Raw genomic sequence first — 17,001 nt, 5'->3', positions numbered from 1 at the left:
AAAATTAATCTGGCCCTGCACAGCCTTGGTACTATCCTCTTTCTGAGCAGCATCAGATTTATCACACTGCCCCTGCTGTTTGGGACCTCTTCAACTGAGTCATCATAGATAATCAGGCTGGGCAGAATTCAATTTTTAAAATAATTTTGATCAATTTAAATTTTCATAGTTGTGGGAAATTAAGTGAGGGGTAGGGGGGAAATCACCATTATGTAAAATATACGAAGTAAATAGCCCTAAATCAAACCTTACTAGTTTCAACCAGCATTTTTTTCTTTGTCTATCTGTAAATTCTGATGATGAGTGATGAGAACATTTTTCCAGTGGGTGGTGTGTGCTCAATGACATGGGCGTTTCCTGACAAGGTGTGTGTTTAATGTGAAAGCCGTGGCTGGGGCCGGGCTGCAGGGGGGTGAGGCTTTGCGGAGTGTGATGATCGCTTTGCAATGGTCCAGTAACGGAAGCAGCCTGAGATGAAGTGACTTGTCCAACCACAGTCAGCGGCTGCAGGGTGGGCTCCTGACGCCTGGCCTCCAGCTACGAGCGCTGTTATGGCTGGTTTGGGCCTGGGTGGGGACTACGAGCACAAAGTGAAGGCGAGCGGGGCGCAGCGGACAGGAACGGCTGTAAAGCCCTCGGGAAACATGATGGGCCAGGCGGGGTGTGGCACGGCTGCCACAGTGGGCTCCGGCTGAGGCCTCTCAGCAGGGCCGGCTTTAGGCTGATTCAACCAATTCTCCTGAATTGGGCCCCGCACCTAAGAGGGCCCCGTGCTCAAGCCCTGGTATGGCGTACCGGCAAGAGCCAGTGCGCCGTACCGGGGTGGCCCGGCTTCCCCCGGGGGCAATTTAAAGGGCCTAAGGCTCCCAGCAGGGGCTGGAGTCCCAGGCCCTTTAAATTGCCACCAGAGCCCCACTGCTGGAGCCCTGGGATAGGGCTGCGGGGCTCTGGGGGTTTTTAAAAAGTCCGGGGCTCCAGCTGCCTCTGTCGCCCCGGTCCTTTAAATAGCCGTCGGAGCCCTGGGATAGCGGGGGGCTTGGGGCCTATTTAAAGGGCCGGAGATCCAGCTGCCTCTGCTGCACTCCCTGCCCTGCCTCCAGCCCCGCACCCCCTGCCTGCAGCCAGTCCTGCACCCGCTGCCCACAGCCAGCTCCTGCTGCCCCCTCTGCCCTGTCTCCAGCCAACCCCTGCCACACTCCCCTGCGGCCCTACCTGAAGCCAGCCAGCCCCACCCACACCCCTGCCCACACCAGTCCCGCACCCCCTGTCCTGCCCACACCAGTCCCGCACCCCCTGCCCTATCTCCAGCCAACCCCTGCCGCACCCCCCTGCCTGAAGCCAGCCAGTCCCGCACTCTTCTGTCTCCAACCCTGCCAACCCATGCCACACCCCCCCGTGGTCCTGCCTGAAGGTAGCCAGCCCGCCCCACACCTGCCTGGCTCCAGCCAGCCCCGCACCCCTTGCCCTGCCTGCAGCCAGCCCCTACCTCCAGCCAGCCCCATGTCCACTGGTGCCCTGCAGTTCCCAGGGCAGTAACCCTGCACACCTGCTTCAATGAGGGGGGCAGGGAGCAGCTGGGACCCACACATGTGCACACCAGTCTAGAGTGACCAGACAGCAAGTGTGAAAAATCGGGACAGGGGTGAGGGGTAATAGGAGTCTATATAAGAAAAAGACCCAAAAATCGAGACTGTCCCTATAAAATCGGGACGTGGTCACCCTAGCACACCCCAGGGCGTGGCGGGGACCCACACATGTGAAATGGAGCTCATTAATAACTGATCAACAGCACATGACGCAATGTACATAATATATAATTTTATTATTTATATAGTTATGGACAGTAAATAAGACATGGAAGAAATGAAAGGCTTTTTTTTACGTTTTGTTGTTGTTATTAGTCAGCCCTGCGGGGCCCCGCACTCCCTAAAGCCGGCCCTGCCTCTCAGCCTCCCCCGGGAAGCTCCCCGGGTTTGGGGGGAGGAGGGGGCGGTGCATCTCCCTCTGCCCCATAGTCCCGTGCTGTAGCCCAAAGCCCCCTGGCTCGGCCGCAGGGCAAAGCGGCGGTTAGCGGCAGCTTGGAACGGGGCGAGGCGCGCGCGCGCGCGCAACTCCCGTCCCCGACCGAACAGGAACGTGGACGGCGGCTTCCCGCATCGACCCGCCCCGCCCCTCGCTCACGCGCCCAGGCCCCGCCCCTCGCGGGCCGGCCCGGTCAGCGCCCGCCCCATCCGTCTGTGCTGCGTGTGAGGGCGGCCGGCTCCTTCGCTTCCCTGCCCTGTGGCCGCTGCCGCCGCGAGCGGTCCCCTGCACGGCGTGGCCATGTGCGAGCCCCGCAAGCAGGACATTGTCGCCATCTTCAAACGGCTCCGCGCCGTCCCCACCAACAAGGTAACGGGGCAGCGGTTGGGCGGGAGCCGGCGCTGGGGGCGGCGGGAGCTGAACTTTGTTAGTGACACGTCGCACTGTTGGGAGCTGGAGGGGGCGGTGCCAGCGGATTCCCCTCCCCCCCCCCGCTGTAACTGGCCAATGGGATCCTGGGGGGCCACTCTCCCCCCTAACGCTGACGCGCCAAGGGAGCCATGGGAGGGCCCACGGACCCACCAGTGCTTCCCCCTACCCGCTATGGGCAGCGCTTGCAAGAACTGTCTGTGTGTGTGGGGGGGTCTGTCATAACAGAGGAACAGCCTTTTGTTTAGTCTGGCAACGGCGGTGGGGGGCCTATGGTTGCTTTCTACAGGGGAAACACTAGGGAGGGTGAAGAGCTGTATAAGCTCAAGGATGATGTTGGCACAACAAATGAGTGTAAATTAGCCATGAACAAATTCAGGTTGGACGTTAGAAAAAGGTTTCTGACCACCAGAGGAGTGAGGTTCTGGAACAGCCTCCTGAAGGGAGTAGTGGGGGGGCAAACAATTAGATTAGTTTTAAGTGGGAGCTGGACAATAATCAATTGGATTGTGTGATGGGGTTGCTTCTGATGGGGGGAGGCTTCACTTCCGGTTTGTGTCTTATGTTCCTAAAGCTCATGCTTCAAGGTTTCAGTCAGCCTCTGGTCGGTGTCAAAAAGGATATCCCTGGCCTCCCCCAATTTAATGTGTGCGTACGTACAGTAGAACCTCAGAGTTACGAACACTTCGGGAATGGAGGTTGTTCCTAACTCTGTAATGTTTGTAACAAAACGTTATGGTTGTTCTCTCAAAAGTTTACAACTGAATATTGACTTAATACAGCTTTGAAACTTTACTATGCACAAGAAAAATGCTGCTTTTAACCATCTTAATTTAAATGAAACAAGCACAGAAACAGTTTCCTTACCTTATCAAATCTATTTTTTAAACGTTCCCTTTATTTTTTTTTAGTAGTTTATGTTTAAAACTACATATTTGCTTTATTTTTGGTCTCTGCTGCTGCCTGATTGTGTACTTCCGGTTCCAAATGAGGTGTGTGGTTGACTGGTCAGTTCATAAATCTGGTTCGTAACTCTGAGGTTCTACTGTATATATATTTTTAATCTCCTTCCTCTGAAGGATCAGGGATGGCCACAGCTGCAGATGGGACATTAGACTGGGAGGATCAGAGCGCTGAGGTGGCACCGAGCATGCTCTCTCTCTTTCTCTCCCTCTCTCAGGTTCTTGGCTGGCTGGTTCTTACTCACATGCTTAAGGTCTAAGTCAGGGGTAGGCAACCTATGGCATGCGTGCCAAAGGCGGCATGCAAGCTGATTTTCAGTGGCACTCACACTGCCTGGGTCCTGGCCACCGGTCTGGGGGGGCTCTGCATTTTAATTTAATTTTAAATGAAGCTTCTTAAACATTTTAAAAACCTTATTTACTTTATATATACAACAATAGTTTAGTTATATATTATAGACTTATAGAAAGAGACCTTCTAAAAACGTTAAAATGTATTACTGGCATGCGAAACCTTAAATCAGAGTGAATAAATGAAGACTTGGCACACCACTTCTGAAAGGTTTCAGAGTAGCAGCCGTGTTAGTCTGTATCTGCAAAAAGAACAGGAGTACTTGTGGCACCTTAGAGACTAACAAATTTATTAGAGCATAAGCTTTCGTGGGCTACAACCCACTTCTTCGGATGCATTCTGAAAGGTTGCTGAACCCTGGTCTAAGTGATTACCACATGTGGGGTCGGGAAGGAATTTCCCCCCAGGCTAGCTTGGCAGTTGACCTTGGAGTTCTTTTTTTACCTTCCTCTGCAGCATAGGATGCAGGTCACTTGCCAGGATTATCTGGGTATGTCTCAATCATTTCCCTGTCATTGCAGGGCCCTCTGGCACTGGTGCACCTTGGTCCCCCCTAATCTCTCCCTGTGGCACCTAATAGTCTAGTCTAATGTGGGTTGTAACACTTTGGTCTAATTTTGGTTGTATTTAATGTGCAGACACTGGGTGTTGCTGGTGACCTGTGATGTACAAGTGGTCAGACTAGATGACCTGGTGGTCCCTTTTGGCCTTAAACGCTAGGATTTGATAGTGTGACTGACTTACCTCCGGCAGCTCCTGGTCAGTGGCGGAGCCGAGGTGCAGAGGCAGGCTTCCCACCTGTCCTGACACCGAAGACTGCACTGCGCCCCAGAAGCGGCCAGCAACAGGTCTGGCTCCTAGGCGGAGGCGTGCGAGTGGCTCCACACAGCTCTCGCCCACAGGCACTGCCCCACCCCCCAGCTCCCATAACCGGCCAATGGGAGTGCGGAGCCGGTGCTCAGACCGGGGGCAGCGCGCTGAGCCCTGTGGCCCCCTGGCCTAGAAATTGGACCCACTGCTGGCTGCTTCCAGGGTGCAGCTCAGTGTCGGAGCAGGTAGGCACTAGTTTGTGTTAGTTGGGCAGCACCGCCGACTGGACTTTTAACGTCTCAGTCGGCGCTGCTGACCAGAGCCGCTGGGTCGCTGAGCAAGGCGACCCAGTGCCTTTTGAGTTGCGACCCGAACTTTGAAAAACACTGAAATACAGTGAAAATTAAATATATATGTATCCTGGAACTGTCTGGGGCACGGATTCTATCTTGTTACTGTTTGTAAGTGCCTAATAAGATTTTGATCTTATATGAGAAACAGTAGTAATGTGTTGAGGCCTATCTGGTCCAACATTTTAGCCTAATTCTCACTCTTAACAGGTATGCGAATGAGGAACATGAAGCCCTGTCTTTACTGCCTTGCCCCATAACTCAAGTACCATCCACACACACTTCCTCAACTTGAATATAGTGGTGCTTTTAACTCAGGTTGGCTGGTCTGTCAGGCATAGACTAAAGCTTGAATTAGCACAATTTGTTAGCTGCTAACACAACTATTCTGTTATGTGGATGCAGACTAGTTCCACTCAAATGCAGCTCGTCCTCCAATGCCAACCCTCAATTCCTCCCATGTGCCCAGAAAGGACAAACAAGTTCTAATTCAATCCATTGGGAAATAATTTATAGAGCAGCTCAGCTTACTTTGGTGCAAAGAACTTTTAAAAATATGCCTGTAGAAGTCTTAGGGCCACACAAAAGTGAGGGCAGCAGCTGAAATGTTCTTTCCCAGTATGGCTTCAATTACTCAAGTTAGGCTAACTCAAGAGGAGTATCTCAAGTGAACTTTGCAGGGAAGACATACATTGCATCTTATTCACTTCCAAAGACAGAGCGAAGACGGGGGAGAGGGGAGGAAGAAAGACAATTCATTGTCCCAAACAACTTTCCTGTATCTTTGTGTGCGTGTGTATGTGTATGTTGAAGTGAATAATGTTTGTCTTCAAAGGTAACATATTTTTGTTCATTTATTCTTTTATTTTTTTTGTTACAACTTGTCCTGTGTCCTCTTTTTCTAGGCATTTCCTTATCCTCCCCCCACCCCCGCTTTCCATACTTTCTTTCATGTTCATTTTTTGCTGACATGAGGAGGAAGCGCAAGACTTGGAAAAGCTGTGTATTCTCATATTTTTTACTAATGTCCTTTGGCTGTACTGCTGCTGTAAATGTTAAAATATACAATTTGGGAAGAACTTGGGTATTGTTGACACAATTTATTACAGCCCTCCCACCCCCGAGCAAAATAAGCTGTATTGGGAAAACTGCATCTATACTAGAGGCTTTTGCTGACAGTTATGTTGGTCACAGATCACATCTTATCATTCCCCTGACCAACACAGCTATGCCGCCAAAAGATTGTAGTAGATACCTGGCCCTAGTCTGCTGAGACGGAATCTGACTTGCTACCTGGTTTATGGTTGTGTCTATGCTGAGGTGAGAACTGAAAATTTTCCCTTTTACCAAAAAGGATAGAAGGAAACTACCCTATAGATATTTGATAGGTTTCTTTGTAGTCTTAGAACTTTTCACTAGTACCCTTTATCTTCAGTTAGTAAGGCCATGTCTACACTACCACTTATGTCACTCAGGAGTGTGAAAAAACACTCCCCTGAGCAACATAAATTTTGCCCGCATAAGTGGTAGTGTGCGTAATGCGAATAGCTACCGCCACTCTTCGGGGGTGGTTTAATTATGTCGACGGGAGAGCTCTCTCCTGTCGGCATAGAGCGGCCACATGAGAGATCTTAGTGGCGCAGCTGCATTGGTACAGCTGTTCCGCTGTAAGATTTCTAGTGTAGACCTAAATCTTAAAATTTTTGTATAATTAAGTAATCCTTTCAGCTAAATATATGACTATAATTTTTGAAAGGTCAGTAAATTAAAAAAACATCAAAGCAGCTGGTGTTTGTAATTTTTGTGTCATTGTTCAATGCTATAAATTAGGGGATAACTAATCTCTTTAAACATGGGCTGTCTTTATTTTTGTGTATAGTACAGTGCCTATTGACAATGCTTCACTAAAAGATCAGAATTAATTGCCTGAGCAAAAGTTTTGTAACAGTCAAAATAGATTATTTATCAACACTGTAGTTTGATATATAAGTTAATTGTATTGTTTTAAAATTAATATATCTAGAGAGGACATTACTCAGAGGGGTCAGTGCTGAATTCAGTTAATCTGCTCAACTCCTTAAGTGCCACACTCACCAAAATCTCTTAGGGCTATATTTAGTGCATTTCCGTATCTGGTAGTGGTATATATCATTATATATACAGAGATGGTACTGTGTGAGTACTGGTTTAATAAATGCATGTTGCAAGACACTAAAGAGTTTATCTGAGTTATCTGTTCTCTGATGCAAACATGCTAATTAGCTGACGCTTGATTTTTCAAAAATGACTATTAAGTTGATGAACAGAAAAGCTTCCTTTAAAAAATATTTTAACATTCAAAATCAATGCAGTAGAAACAGTATTACAAGCAAAACTCGAAATAAAGTAACTGCGAATGATTTTCTGCTTTAATTGCCTGCTAGAATTTAGGATCAGGATTCTGCTTTCCTTGCTGGTATTGACAAATACCTGCACCTAAAACAGTGTAGGGAATACCCCTGCTCTGTTTTTAGGTGGAAATGATTTCATAAACTATTTCAGAAATGCTAGTTCTAATTAAAATTTATATTAATTTCCTGTCGCAGTTCATGCAAGTTGAGAATAAAAAAAGAGTTCAGAATGCTGAGTAAAATGAATGTGAATATTGTTTTAATGAGGTGGACAATTCTACTTCTGCAACAGTGGTGTGCACAGTGCATAATACCTAAGATGCAGTGTCTACAAAATAGCAGACTTCAGAAAGTAGTATATACATTGTTTCTGTATACCCAACTATTTACAAATGATGCGTGATTTCATACTGTGAATTTTCACAGAGGACACAGTAAAATAGCCAGTTCATTTAGAGCTAGATCCTGCACCAGCAAAGACACTGAACTTCACTGCACTGTGGCAGTCAAATTTACAAGATGATGCAATCAAGAAAGCTATAAGAGAACAAATGTTTATAAATCACATAGAAAAATGCAATATTTTGGACTACTTATTATGTTGAACTTTTTAAACACTTTGTTGTTTAAACATAACCACTTCCTGACATTCAGATATTTTTCTCCTATGTTCACTGGGGTAGATTGTTAGAGTCTAGGACCCAGAATAGAGCTGTAAGTATATTCTGGTGTCTCATGTTTAGAAACAAGCAGGTTGATCTTATTAGCTTCAGTCCAAGAGTATGAACACTTTCTTTCCTTCAGTTAGAAGAAATTGCGGGGGGGAGGAGAGGGAAGGAAGACCAGGCTAATATTTAAAATATTTTTTATTATAATTTGGGATTATTAAAAAAAAGAGGAGATGAGTTTTGGACATTAAGTCTGTGCTGATAGCAAGATTTTTTTATAATGTGGCATAATTAAGGGCATGTCTGCACTGCAGCCTCTACAGCAGAACAGCTACAGTGCTGCAGCTGTGCTGCTATAGTGCTGCAGAGTAGACAATTCCTACATCAACAGAAGGGATTTTTACACTGATGTAGTTAATCCGTCTCTCCGAGAGGCAGTACTGTAGCTAGGTTGAGGGAAGAATTCTTCTGTCTAGTTAGTTGCTTCTACAGCAGGGCTTAGGTTGACCTAACTTTGGCACTCAGGGTGTGAAACTTTTCACAGCCCTGAGCAACATAGCTAGGTCGATCTAATTTTTAAGTGTAGATTAGGACTTAGTCTATTTGCAGTAAATGTTTTAAAGGAAAAAGATCTGTAAACTTTGTTGCTTCTGAAGGCTGAGAGCATTGCACACATCAGGGGCTTTTTGTGTTCCCCCATTTACTCCTCCCACAAGCTTCCTGTGTGCTAGTCTCCCATCCCATCTTCCTCTGTTTCAGGGACTCCCTGCAACCCTCCTCCCCCAAAGCCAGGGTCTATGTCAGCCCCCTCATTACCTCCTTTCCCACCGTGCCAGGGGCTCTGTGTTTTCCCTGTCTCTCATTCCCCCTACCATAATGCCAAGGGCTTTTTTGCCTCCACATTCCCCCTATGCTAAGGACTCTGTGTGCCTCCACATTTCCCTCCTTTCCTACCATGCCAGAAGCTCTGTGTTTTCCCAGGGTCCCCTCCCTCCATACCATTGTCCCCCATTCTCCTCATTATAATAAGGGCTCTAAGTTCCTCTCCCCCCTCCCCCATTTCCTCCTCCTGTCCATGCTAGGGGCTCTGCGTACTCCTTTTCCCCCCATGTCAGTCACTTCCACTCATACGAACACGTACTCATTCCATCTATTTAGAATGTAACCCCAATTATTCTTCCCTTGCAATGAGCTCTTTGTACACCCCTATCCCCCATGTTCCTTTCACCATTCTTACAACGGTCTGTCTGGGAGACAAGTCATTCAAGGTAGTGTTACTGTAAACTCTGTTGGAAGGATGGGCAGAGCTGAGGTGTGGGGTATTATGCTGAATGTGTTTGTGGCTGCCATTAACCAGTCCTTTATCTATAGACATACTCCTGAGGTGGTAGGAGCTGCTGCATTTGCTAACCAGATGCAAAGGCCTCTGTTTGTGCCCCATATTCCTCTTCTGTTTTTCACCAAGATCTGTACAGAGTTATGCCCACTGATGCCTAGAACATTCCCTATAATCTTAGAATTGAAGTTCAAAAGTTATGTTACAGACAGAGAAATGCCATCAAGTTGAGTGTGAGGGCTCACTTCCCTCAGCCACCAAAAAATAAGTCAGGATTACTGAAACAAAACATGAAAGCTGAAATATGAAACTGAACTAATTTTTCCATGCAGATCCTGAAAATAGATGCACAGGCCCAAATCCTGCATAACTTGAATGGATGCAAAGGATCCTTCCTTCAGGCAAAAGAGTGGCTATGTGGCACTTCTGCCTGCTCATTTCTATGTTATGGGGAACCAGAGGATCAGTGTAACAGATCCTCTGGCTCTATTCCCAAACAGACACATTAGGAGCCACAGAGAGCTGGGTTAAGCAATACATGGGAAGAATGCTTACCATACTGGTTTTGCTGTCAGGACCGCTTTGCATCTACAGGGGAAAAGGAAAGCATGTGGGACATTGTTACCAGCAATATTAACTGATGCTACATAAACTCATTGAGAAGAGAATAGACCCAGTTGGTATTAGACACATGTTATCTGAATCATTTATTACCGGAATGTCCTTGAAATGCTATTCCTTAAACACTTGTTGTTTTTAGTAATATAGAATGAGTTATAACAAACTTATTCTTGGGCTATTTTGATATGAGTTCTCTTAAATGTGCATGTCGCTTGTCTCTTTTAAACACAAAAACTTTAGAATATAAAAACTAAATGGCTGATAGCATAAGTTGATTGCGAGGAAGTGTGTTACACTTTTCACAAATATTTTGAACAAATTGAACATTATGATGTTAAGATTCTATAATATATCTATTTGTATGTTGCCAGCAGTGTGCTAGATGCACTGCAGGTATGCACGAAGACAAATTCTCAGTCCCAAGTATCTTCTAATCTATGTAGCTGCTTACATTCTAAATAGATGGAATTAGTAAGTGTTCGTATGAGTGGAAGTTACTACTTTGTCATTAAATATGTTGAATTTAGGAGTTCCTTAGAAGATAGTGGATTGAGCCGGGAATTTCAGATGTCTAATACTGCGTGCTCCAGATTAGTTGTGAGAGTTGGGCAAGTTGCTTAACCTCAGTTTGTTTCCCCATCTATAAAGTAGGGATAATATAAAATGAACTAGTCAACCTGTGGTCTGGGGATTAATTTTAAAATGCTAAGCACTACATAGGTATTAGTCAAAAAGTATCTTTTAGTGGGAATTGATTAATTTATTTGTTAATTTATCTTTTTTAGGTGTGTTTTGACTGTGGAGCCAAAAATCCTAGCTGGGCAAGCATAACATATGGTGTTTTTCTTTGTATTGATTGCTCAGGGACCCATCGATCACTTGGTGTTCACTTGAGTTTCATTCGGTAAGTAGTTAGTATGATTCTATGCTAAATAAGTGGTAAGATTTGTTTCCAGTATTTCTGTCACGACATTATGTGGTTCTTCAGAGGCTTTTATTGTGGACACTTATTAATGAGGGAATGAGCTTTTCATTCTAAGTTACTGGTTCACATCCATCTCATGATAGTACTGGCTGCAAGTTATCTGCTGTGTATTTGGGAACTAGATAAATGAGAGAGGAGAGAGTCTCAGTAGAGTTCCTATTGTGCACGTGTTCACATTGCACAAGCTGTGGTACAAAGATAATTAAGTCCCTTGTTGGCAGCCTTGTTCAAACTTCCTTGCAGAAAATGAAGATTTGAACAGGCGTGAAATTGAACTTAATTCTCTCATCTTTATGGTTCTTCCATATCAAGATTGAGCCAGATTTCTGCAGCATTGTGTAAAGGTTGTTTGCCATCTTTAGCTTTGTGTTACAAGGTACTGAGTATTCTTTCATGGGTACATGCATCAGAAATGTTTAAAAGGAGGGTATGCCTCTGTCTTTAAACCTGTAATAGTGAAATATGGCACCATAGTCTCTTCATTGTGGTAGCAGGTGAGATGATACTTGCTTTCCCTGATAAAATGAAAAATGTGGAAAATTGGTAACAGGTGTCATTTTCCCTGCCTTTGAATATTGAAGGAACCTTCACAAAAACTAGGGCTACGTCTTCACTACCCGCCGATCCGGCGGGTAGCAATCGGTTTATCGGGGATCGACTTACCGCGTCTCGTGAGGACGCGGTAAAATCGATCCCTGATGGCTCTACCGTCGACTCCGGAACTCCACCTCGACAAGAGGCGGTAGCGGAGTCGGCGGCAGCGCGGCAGCGGTCGACTTTCCCGCGTCCTCACCGCCAGGTAAGCCGACTTAAAATACGCAACTTCAGCTACGGTATTCACGTAGCTGAAGTTGCGTATCTTAGGTCGGAAGTTCGCTGTAGTGTAGACCTAGCCTAGGTGATTATCTTTGCAGGAATGAGATTGTCAAAGTGTTATATTCTCATACATAGGCACAAATGTAAATATTTGGAAAGGGAGTTTTATTGTGTCAGGACCTCCACCATATTGCCTGCAGTTTTCATTTTCTTTTTTGACTTTTGTAATTGGAAAAACTTTAAACCCAGGCAGAAGCCTAATGTAGCTTTCCCTATTCACATAGCCTAGGTCTACACTTAAAACTTTTGCTGATATAATAAAAGTGGTTAGAAGTGTGATTTTTTTATTTTTGTTTTTTTTATTTTAAACATTTTTATACCAGCTAAAGCCTTTGTGTAGATGCAATTATAGGAGCAAAAAAGTTCTTTTACTGATATAGCTTATTTCGTTCAGTCAACTGGTGTAAGCTATGCTAGCGAGAGCACTCTTTTGCCTGTATAAGCTGCATCTTACACTAGGGGAGTTTGCAGGTGCAGCTATGCTATTAAATATTTTTTAGTGTAGACTAGACCTTAGACACTGAAGAGTTAATTAGAGTCCTGGGAGAAATTCTTTGCTAACCTTGCCTTACCTAAGGCTATGCATGAGTTTTATGGACAGCCCAAAAGGTACTTCGATTCTTGGGACTGTCCTGAGTAGACCCTTTAATTTTGTCCTCAGTAAAACAGTACTGGATCCCCATGCCTACAAGTTATTCCATACTGCACCAACCTAATAACTCCACTTCCCCTCTGAAGTCGGTGCAAGTGCTCCTGGTGAGGACGCGCACCACCGACAGAAGGAAGGTAGTGTGGACGTGAAAAACTGCAGTAATTACTGCAGTGGCTGTATGTCAACTTAACTTAAGTTTGTAGTGTTGACATGCCTTGAGTTAGTGTAGGGGTTTTGTGTACAATAATACAAGTTTTGAACTGTAATATTTATTACAAACTTCTAGTTTTTCTTAAAACAACTTTTAAAAGATGTATTTAAAATTGTTTTTGAAAATAACATTTAAAATGTTTCCTCTGCTTAGATCTACGGAATTAGATTCCAACTGGTCTTGGTTTCAGTTGAGATGCATGCAAATAGGAGGAAATGCTAATGCCGTAAGTATATTAGAAAGGTTTTTCTTATTTCAAGTATTTGCTTTTTATGTTTAACAGCTTCACACTTAGCTTTATTGCTCATTTCATGTGTTAGTGAAGAATTCAGGGATGAAGGAGTTAACTCCACAGCCCCCTAGAATATTTGTGTATTTTTTGTGTGTTTCAAGTTAAAATAATGAATTAACAGCTGCACTCCTAAAACTTTATACATCCTGTAGGGAAGAAACTAGTTTATATGGAAATGGGGTCATGACAAATGTGTGTGCTGTTTCAAGAGATTTGCACAGACTTCAAAGGCATAAGACCAATAAATGTGTCTCTCTCTTAGAATTCTAGCAAAATACAATAAGTTACTTTGAATTTTCCATGTGTTTTGGCCTTAGTGAAGGGAAGAATCTGCTCTGCTCAAAGATTACACAAGCATGAAATGTTATTGGTTATTTTCTATCCTAATATTCTAAGAAAATCAAAAGACAAAAATGCAGGTCTTTTTTAAAGAAATGGCAAATACCCAAAATAATTAGGTTAGTTTTTACTTTTTCTTCTATGTGCTTTTTTTGTTGGCCAAAGCTCAGTTTTTAAAGTTAAATGAATACAGATATAGTGAAGGGAAAATACTAAAATATATCTCTTCAAAATTTGTGTTTTGTCATCTAATACACAGTAAGAATTCTTGTATGCAATTCAGTTGGTACCAACGGGGCCCTTGTAAATTAATGATCTAATATGAGTTACCGTCTGAAATTTGCGATACCATAGCTAATGAACTAAAAATTTTCCAGGTAACTTGGTTTCTGTAATAGTTGCACTCAAATTCTGTTAAATTGCATTGTCATCTATTTCATATGAATTTTGTTTTTTACTAACTCCTGTTTCGGAATATTATTAATTTTTGCTATTTCTTTACTGTAGTTGCAATTTAATCTTGAACCTCAGCTACCACAGTGATTAGCTCCCTAGAAATATCTAAGGTAGTTAGAAAATCAGTATAGTCTTCTGAGGTTCTTCTTCTTCCCAGAATAGCTTTCTCTTGTAACTAAGGCTGAGATTTTCAAAACTGTGTGCCTAAAGTCACGCTTGTAACTGTATATTTAGAGGCCTGAATAAATGGCCAGGTTTTTCATAGTGCTGAGCACCCAGAAGTTTCCATTAAAATCACTGGCAGTTTATTTGGACATTTAAATATGTATTTAGGAGTCTAACTTTAGGCACACAGTTTTGAAAATCTTGGGCTTAGAGCCTATTACAATTAAGACTGAAGCACAGTCGCTGGATTTGTTAGCCTTTCTAGAAACTGTTACACTCTGTATCCAGCCTTCAGCTATACAGTAGCACCTCACTTAACGTTGTAGTTATGTTTCTGAAAAATGTGACTTTAAGTGAAACAATATTAAACAAATCCAGTTTTCCCATAAGATTTAATGTAAATGCGGGGGGTTAGGCTCCAGGGAAATTGTTTTTGGGCAGACAAAAGGCATTATATACTGTACAGTACTGTACTGTATTGTTGTTGGGAAGTGCCCCTGGCTTACCCCACACAGGCACAGTCCGCTGCAGTCAAGGACGCTAGGAAGCACTGCTGCAGCGGCAGCTTCCCTGGAGAAGAACAGGCGCTGATTTTGCAGGGGGATGCTCCAGGCCCGCCTCTTCCCGTCCCTGCTCCACTCCACAGGGATGGGGCCTGGAGGTGGATAGGCTGTCTGCTAATTTTGAGTAGCCAGATATCAGGTCTATAAGAAGAGCTCAGCGTGGAGCAATGTGTCTCAGGGAGGCTTTGGAAACCCATTTTAGTAATGACCCACAGTAATGTGTCCTGCTTTTCTATATTGTGCCTATCCATAGTCTGAACCCTGCTGTGACCGCTGTTTTTCTTTCTCGTGCACATCTCCCACCCTAGTGCCTCAGTTTCCCTGACCCATCTCTTCTCTCCTCCCCCATGCTTCGAATTAATAAAGATGATTTTGTTTTCAAGACATGGACTTTTATTCAGGGCTTTGGAGCAGAGCCTGGAGCTGGAGCAGTGGAGCTGCAGGTTTTTGCCTGGAGCTGGAGCGGAGCCAGAGCACAGCTCCAAAGCCCTGCTTTTATTGCACACAGATATAGTGTGACGTTCCCCTCTTGTGGTATCTGGACCGGTGATCTGCTAGGTCACTCCAATCCTTGATTCTGGGAGCCAGCCTTACCCTGCTCTGCTGTGAGACCCCCCACTCCTGGGCTGTTCACGCACAGCCTCTAGCATGTAAGATGCTCCTTGGATGATGCAACTAAATGACACTAGCCAATATCTCTGGTCCCGGACACAACCCTAGGAACCTCCGTCTTGCAGTGTCCAGTTATGCCCGCTGGACGCTGCAAGCTTATATTAGTTAATCAATTTAGCAAAGAAATTGATATGCACCAGGCTTGTTATCCCACGGGGAGACTCTGACATGCTTCAAACCAAACACACTGCTTCAGATAGAATAAACAAACAGATTTATTAACTATAAAGATAAATTTTAAGTGATTATAAGTCAAAACAAAACAAGTTAGATTTGGTCAAATGAAATAAAAGCAAAACGCATTCTAAGCTTATCTTAACACTTTCAGTGTCCTTACAAACTTAGATGCTTCTTCTCACCACAGACTGGCTGGTTGCCCTTCAGCCAGGCTCTCCCCTTTGATCAGTGCTTCAGTCACTTGGTGTGGTGTCTGTAGATGCAGGTGGAAGAGAGAGAGAGGGAGAGCATGGCAAATGTCTCCCCCTTTTATCATGTCCTTTCTTCCCTCTTGGCTCCCCTCCCCCCATAGTCAGGTGAGCATTACCTCATCGCGGTTCCAAACTGATCAAAGGAAGGGGGGTGACTCCCTCGAGAGTCTAACAAATTCTTTTGTTGCTGCCTAGGCCAGCGACCTTTGTTCCTGTGAGGCTGGGCTGGGTTTGTCCCATACATGCCCTGCTGAGTTGTGAACTGCCTCTCTGCTCTTGGAGAGTTTTTTCCTGGGCTTATTTTAAGCCAAGAGGATACATTTTCAGCCTAATAACTATATACATGAAATTATAACCTATAACAACAATGCTCAGTGTATCATGAACCTTCCGAAGTCACCCAACATGACAAACTTTGCATTGGATACCACGCAATCATTTTACAAGGATGAACATGGGGGTTCTGGGGGTTCCCCCGAGGTACAGAGCGTCACACCTCCCCTCTTAGTTTACTGCAAGAGGGTTAGTCACTGACCGTCACATATAGACACTGAAAGATTAACAAAGAGTTAAATCTGGGAAAGATGGTGGAACAAAATTGGGAGAGGGAAAACATATTAATCTTATCTTTAAAAGCTCAGCGGCCTTGCCTGTCATACATCAGTGTATGTGGCTGTTATTCTTGGCACCCTCCCCTGGGGTTGAGTGGAAGGGATATTGCATTGGCCCCCCTTGCCTACTGGAACCTGTGTGAGGGGGGAACGGGGAGTACAGAGATGTTGGAATGCTATTCTGCAGGGGCTGCAGAGGGAGTCGAGACTCCAGGTGTTTCTCTTGAAGGTCAACAAGATGCCTCTACGTGTCTGTCTGTTTCTACAGAATACCCAGCATCTCCTGCTGAGTGCCATACTCATTCTCATGGGCTGCTCTCCTGCTCGTAATGTCTATGTCCAGATTTTCAGAGAGCGGAATACTCCACGTCCTCTGTTCGGTGTCCACTGTCCCAGAGGCGTTCATTATCTCATTAAACATGTCATCACACATCCTCTTTTGCCTTCATCTTATGTGGGAGAGCCTCTCTGCCAGTGTGGAGGAAGAGCTGAATGCCAAACTTTCAGCTGTAAACCATGCAAAGCAGAGAGGAACCCACTGTCCTTGCAGACCCAGGGTCTAGTGCAGAGTTGCTATATAAAAATCACTTCCCTGAATCCACACAAGTGTAAAGCTGAACATTTTCATTTCTACAAGGTATTAATTGAACTGTTTTGCTGTCCCAGCCACGGTGAGTATGGCCTGCGGGTAGGGGCACTGCACCATCTGCAGCATTGGGTAGGCAACCCATGGCGGGACCAGAGGTGGGCAGGGGGCCATGCCACCTCCCCTTTGTAACATGGGCATTGTCTGGAGGTTGGAGACCAGTGT

The 17,001-nt window shown here is 44.8% G+C and overlaps 1 protein-coding gene across 1 annotated transcript in view; it reads left to right on the top strand.

Annotated features, from left to right (window-relative positions):
- Positions 1-2,243: 2,243 nt before the first annotated feature.
- Positions 2,244-17,001, top strand: part of ARFGAP3 (ADP ribosylation factor GTPase activating protein 3) — a 70,625-nt gene continuing 55,867 nt past the window's right edge. Inside the window, exons 1-3 of the mRNA XM_024214011.3 lie at positions 2,244-2,391; positions 10,726-10,844; positions 12,818-12,890. Coding sequence (XP_024069779.1) covers positions 2,323-2,391; positions 10,726-10,844; positions 12,818-12,890 — 261 coding nt within the window. The 5' untranslated portion in view covers positions 2,244-2,322. The remainder of the gene's footprint in view (positions 2,392-10,725; positions 10,845-12,817; positions 12,891-17,001) is intronic.

This window comes from Terrapene carolina, unplaced genomic scaffold, assembly GCF_002925995.2.
Source record: "Terrapene carolina triunguis isolate 2854851 unplaced genomic scaffold, T_m_triunguis-2.0 Scaffold112, whole genome shotgun sequence".
Classification (NCBI taxonomy): domain Eukaryota; kingdom Metazoa; phylum Chordata; order Testudines; family Emydidae; genus Terrapene; species Terrapene triunguis.
Note: the sequence above shows the minus strand (reverse complement) of the source record. Positions and strands in the feature narration are given on the sequence as shown.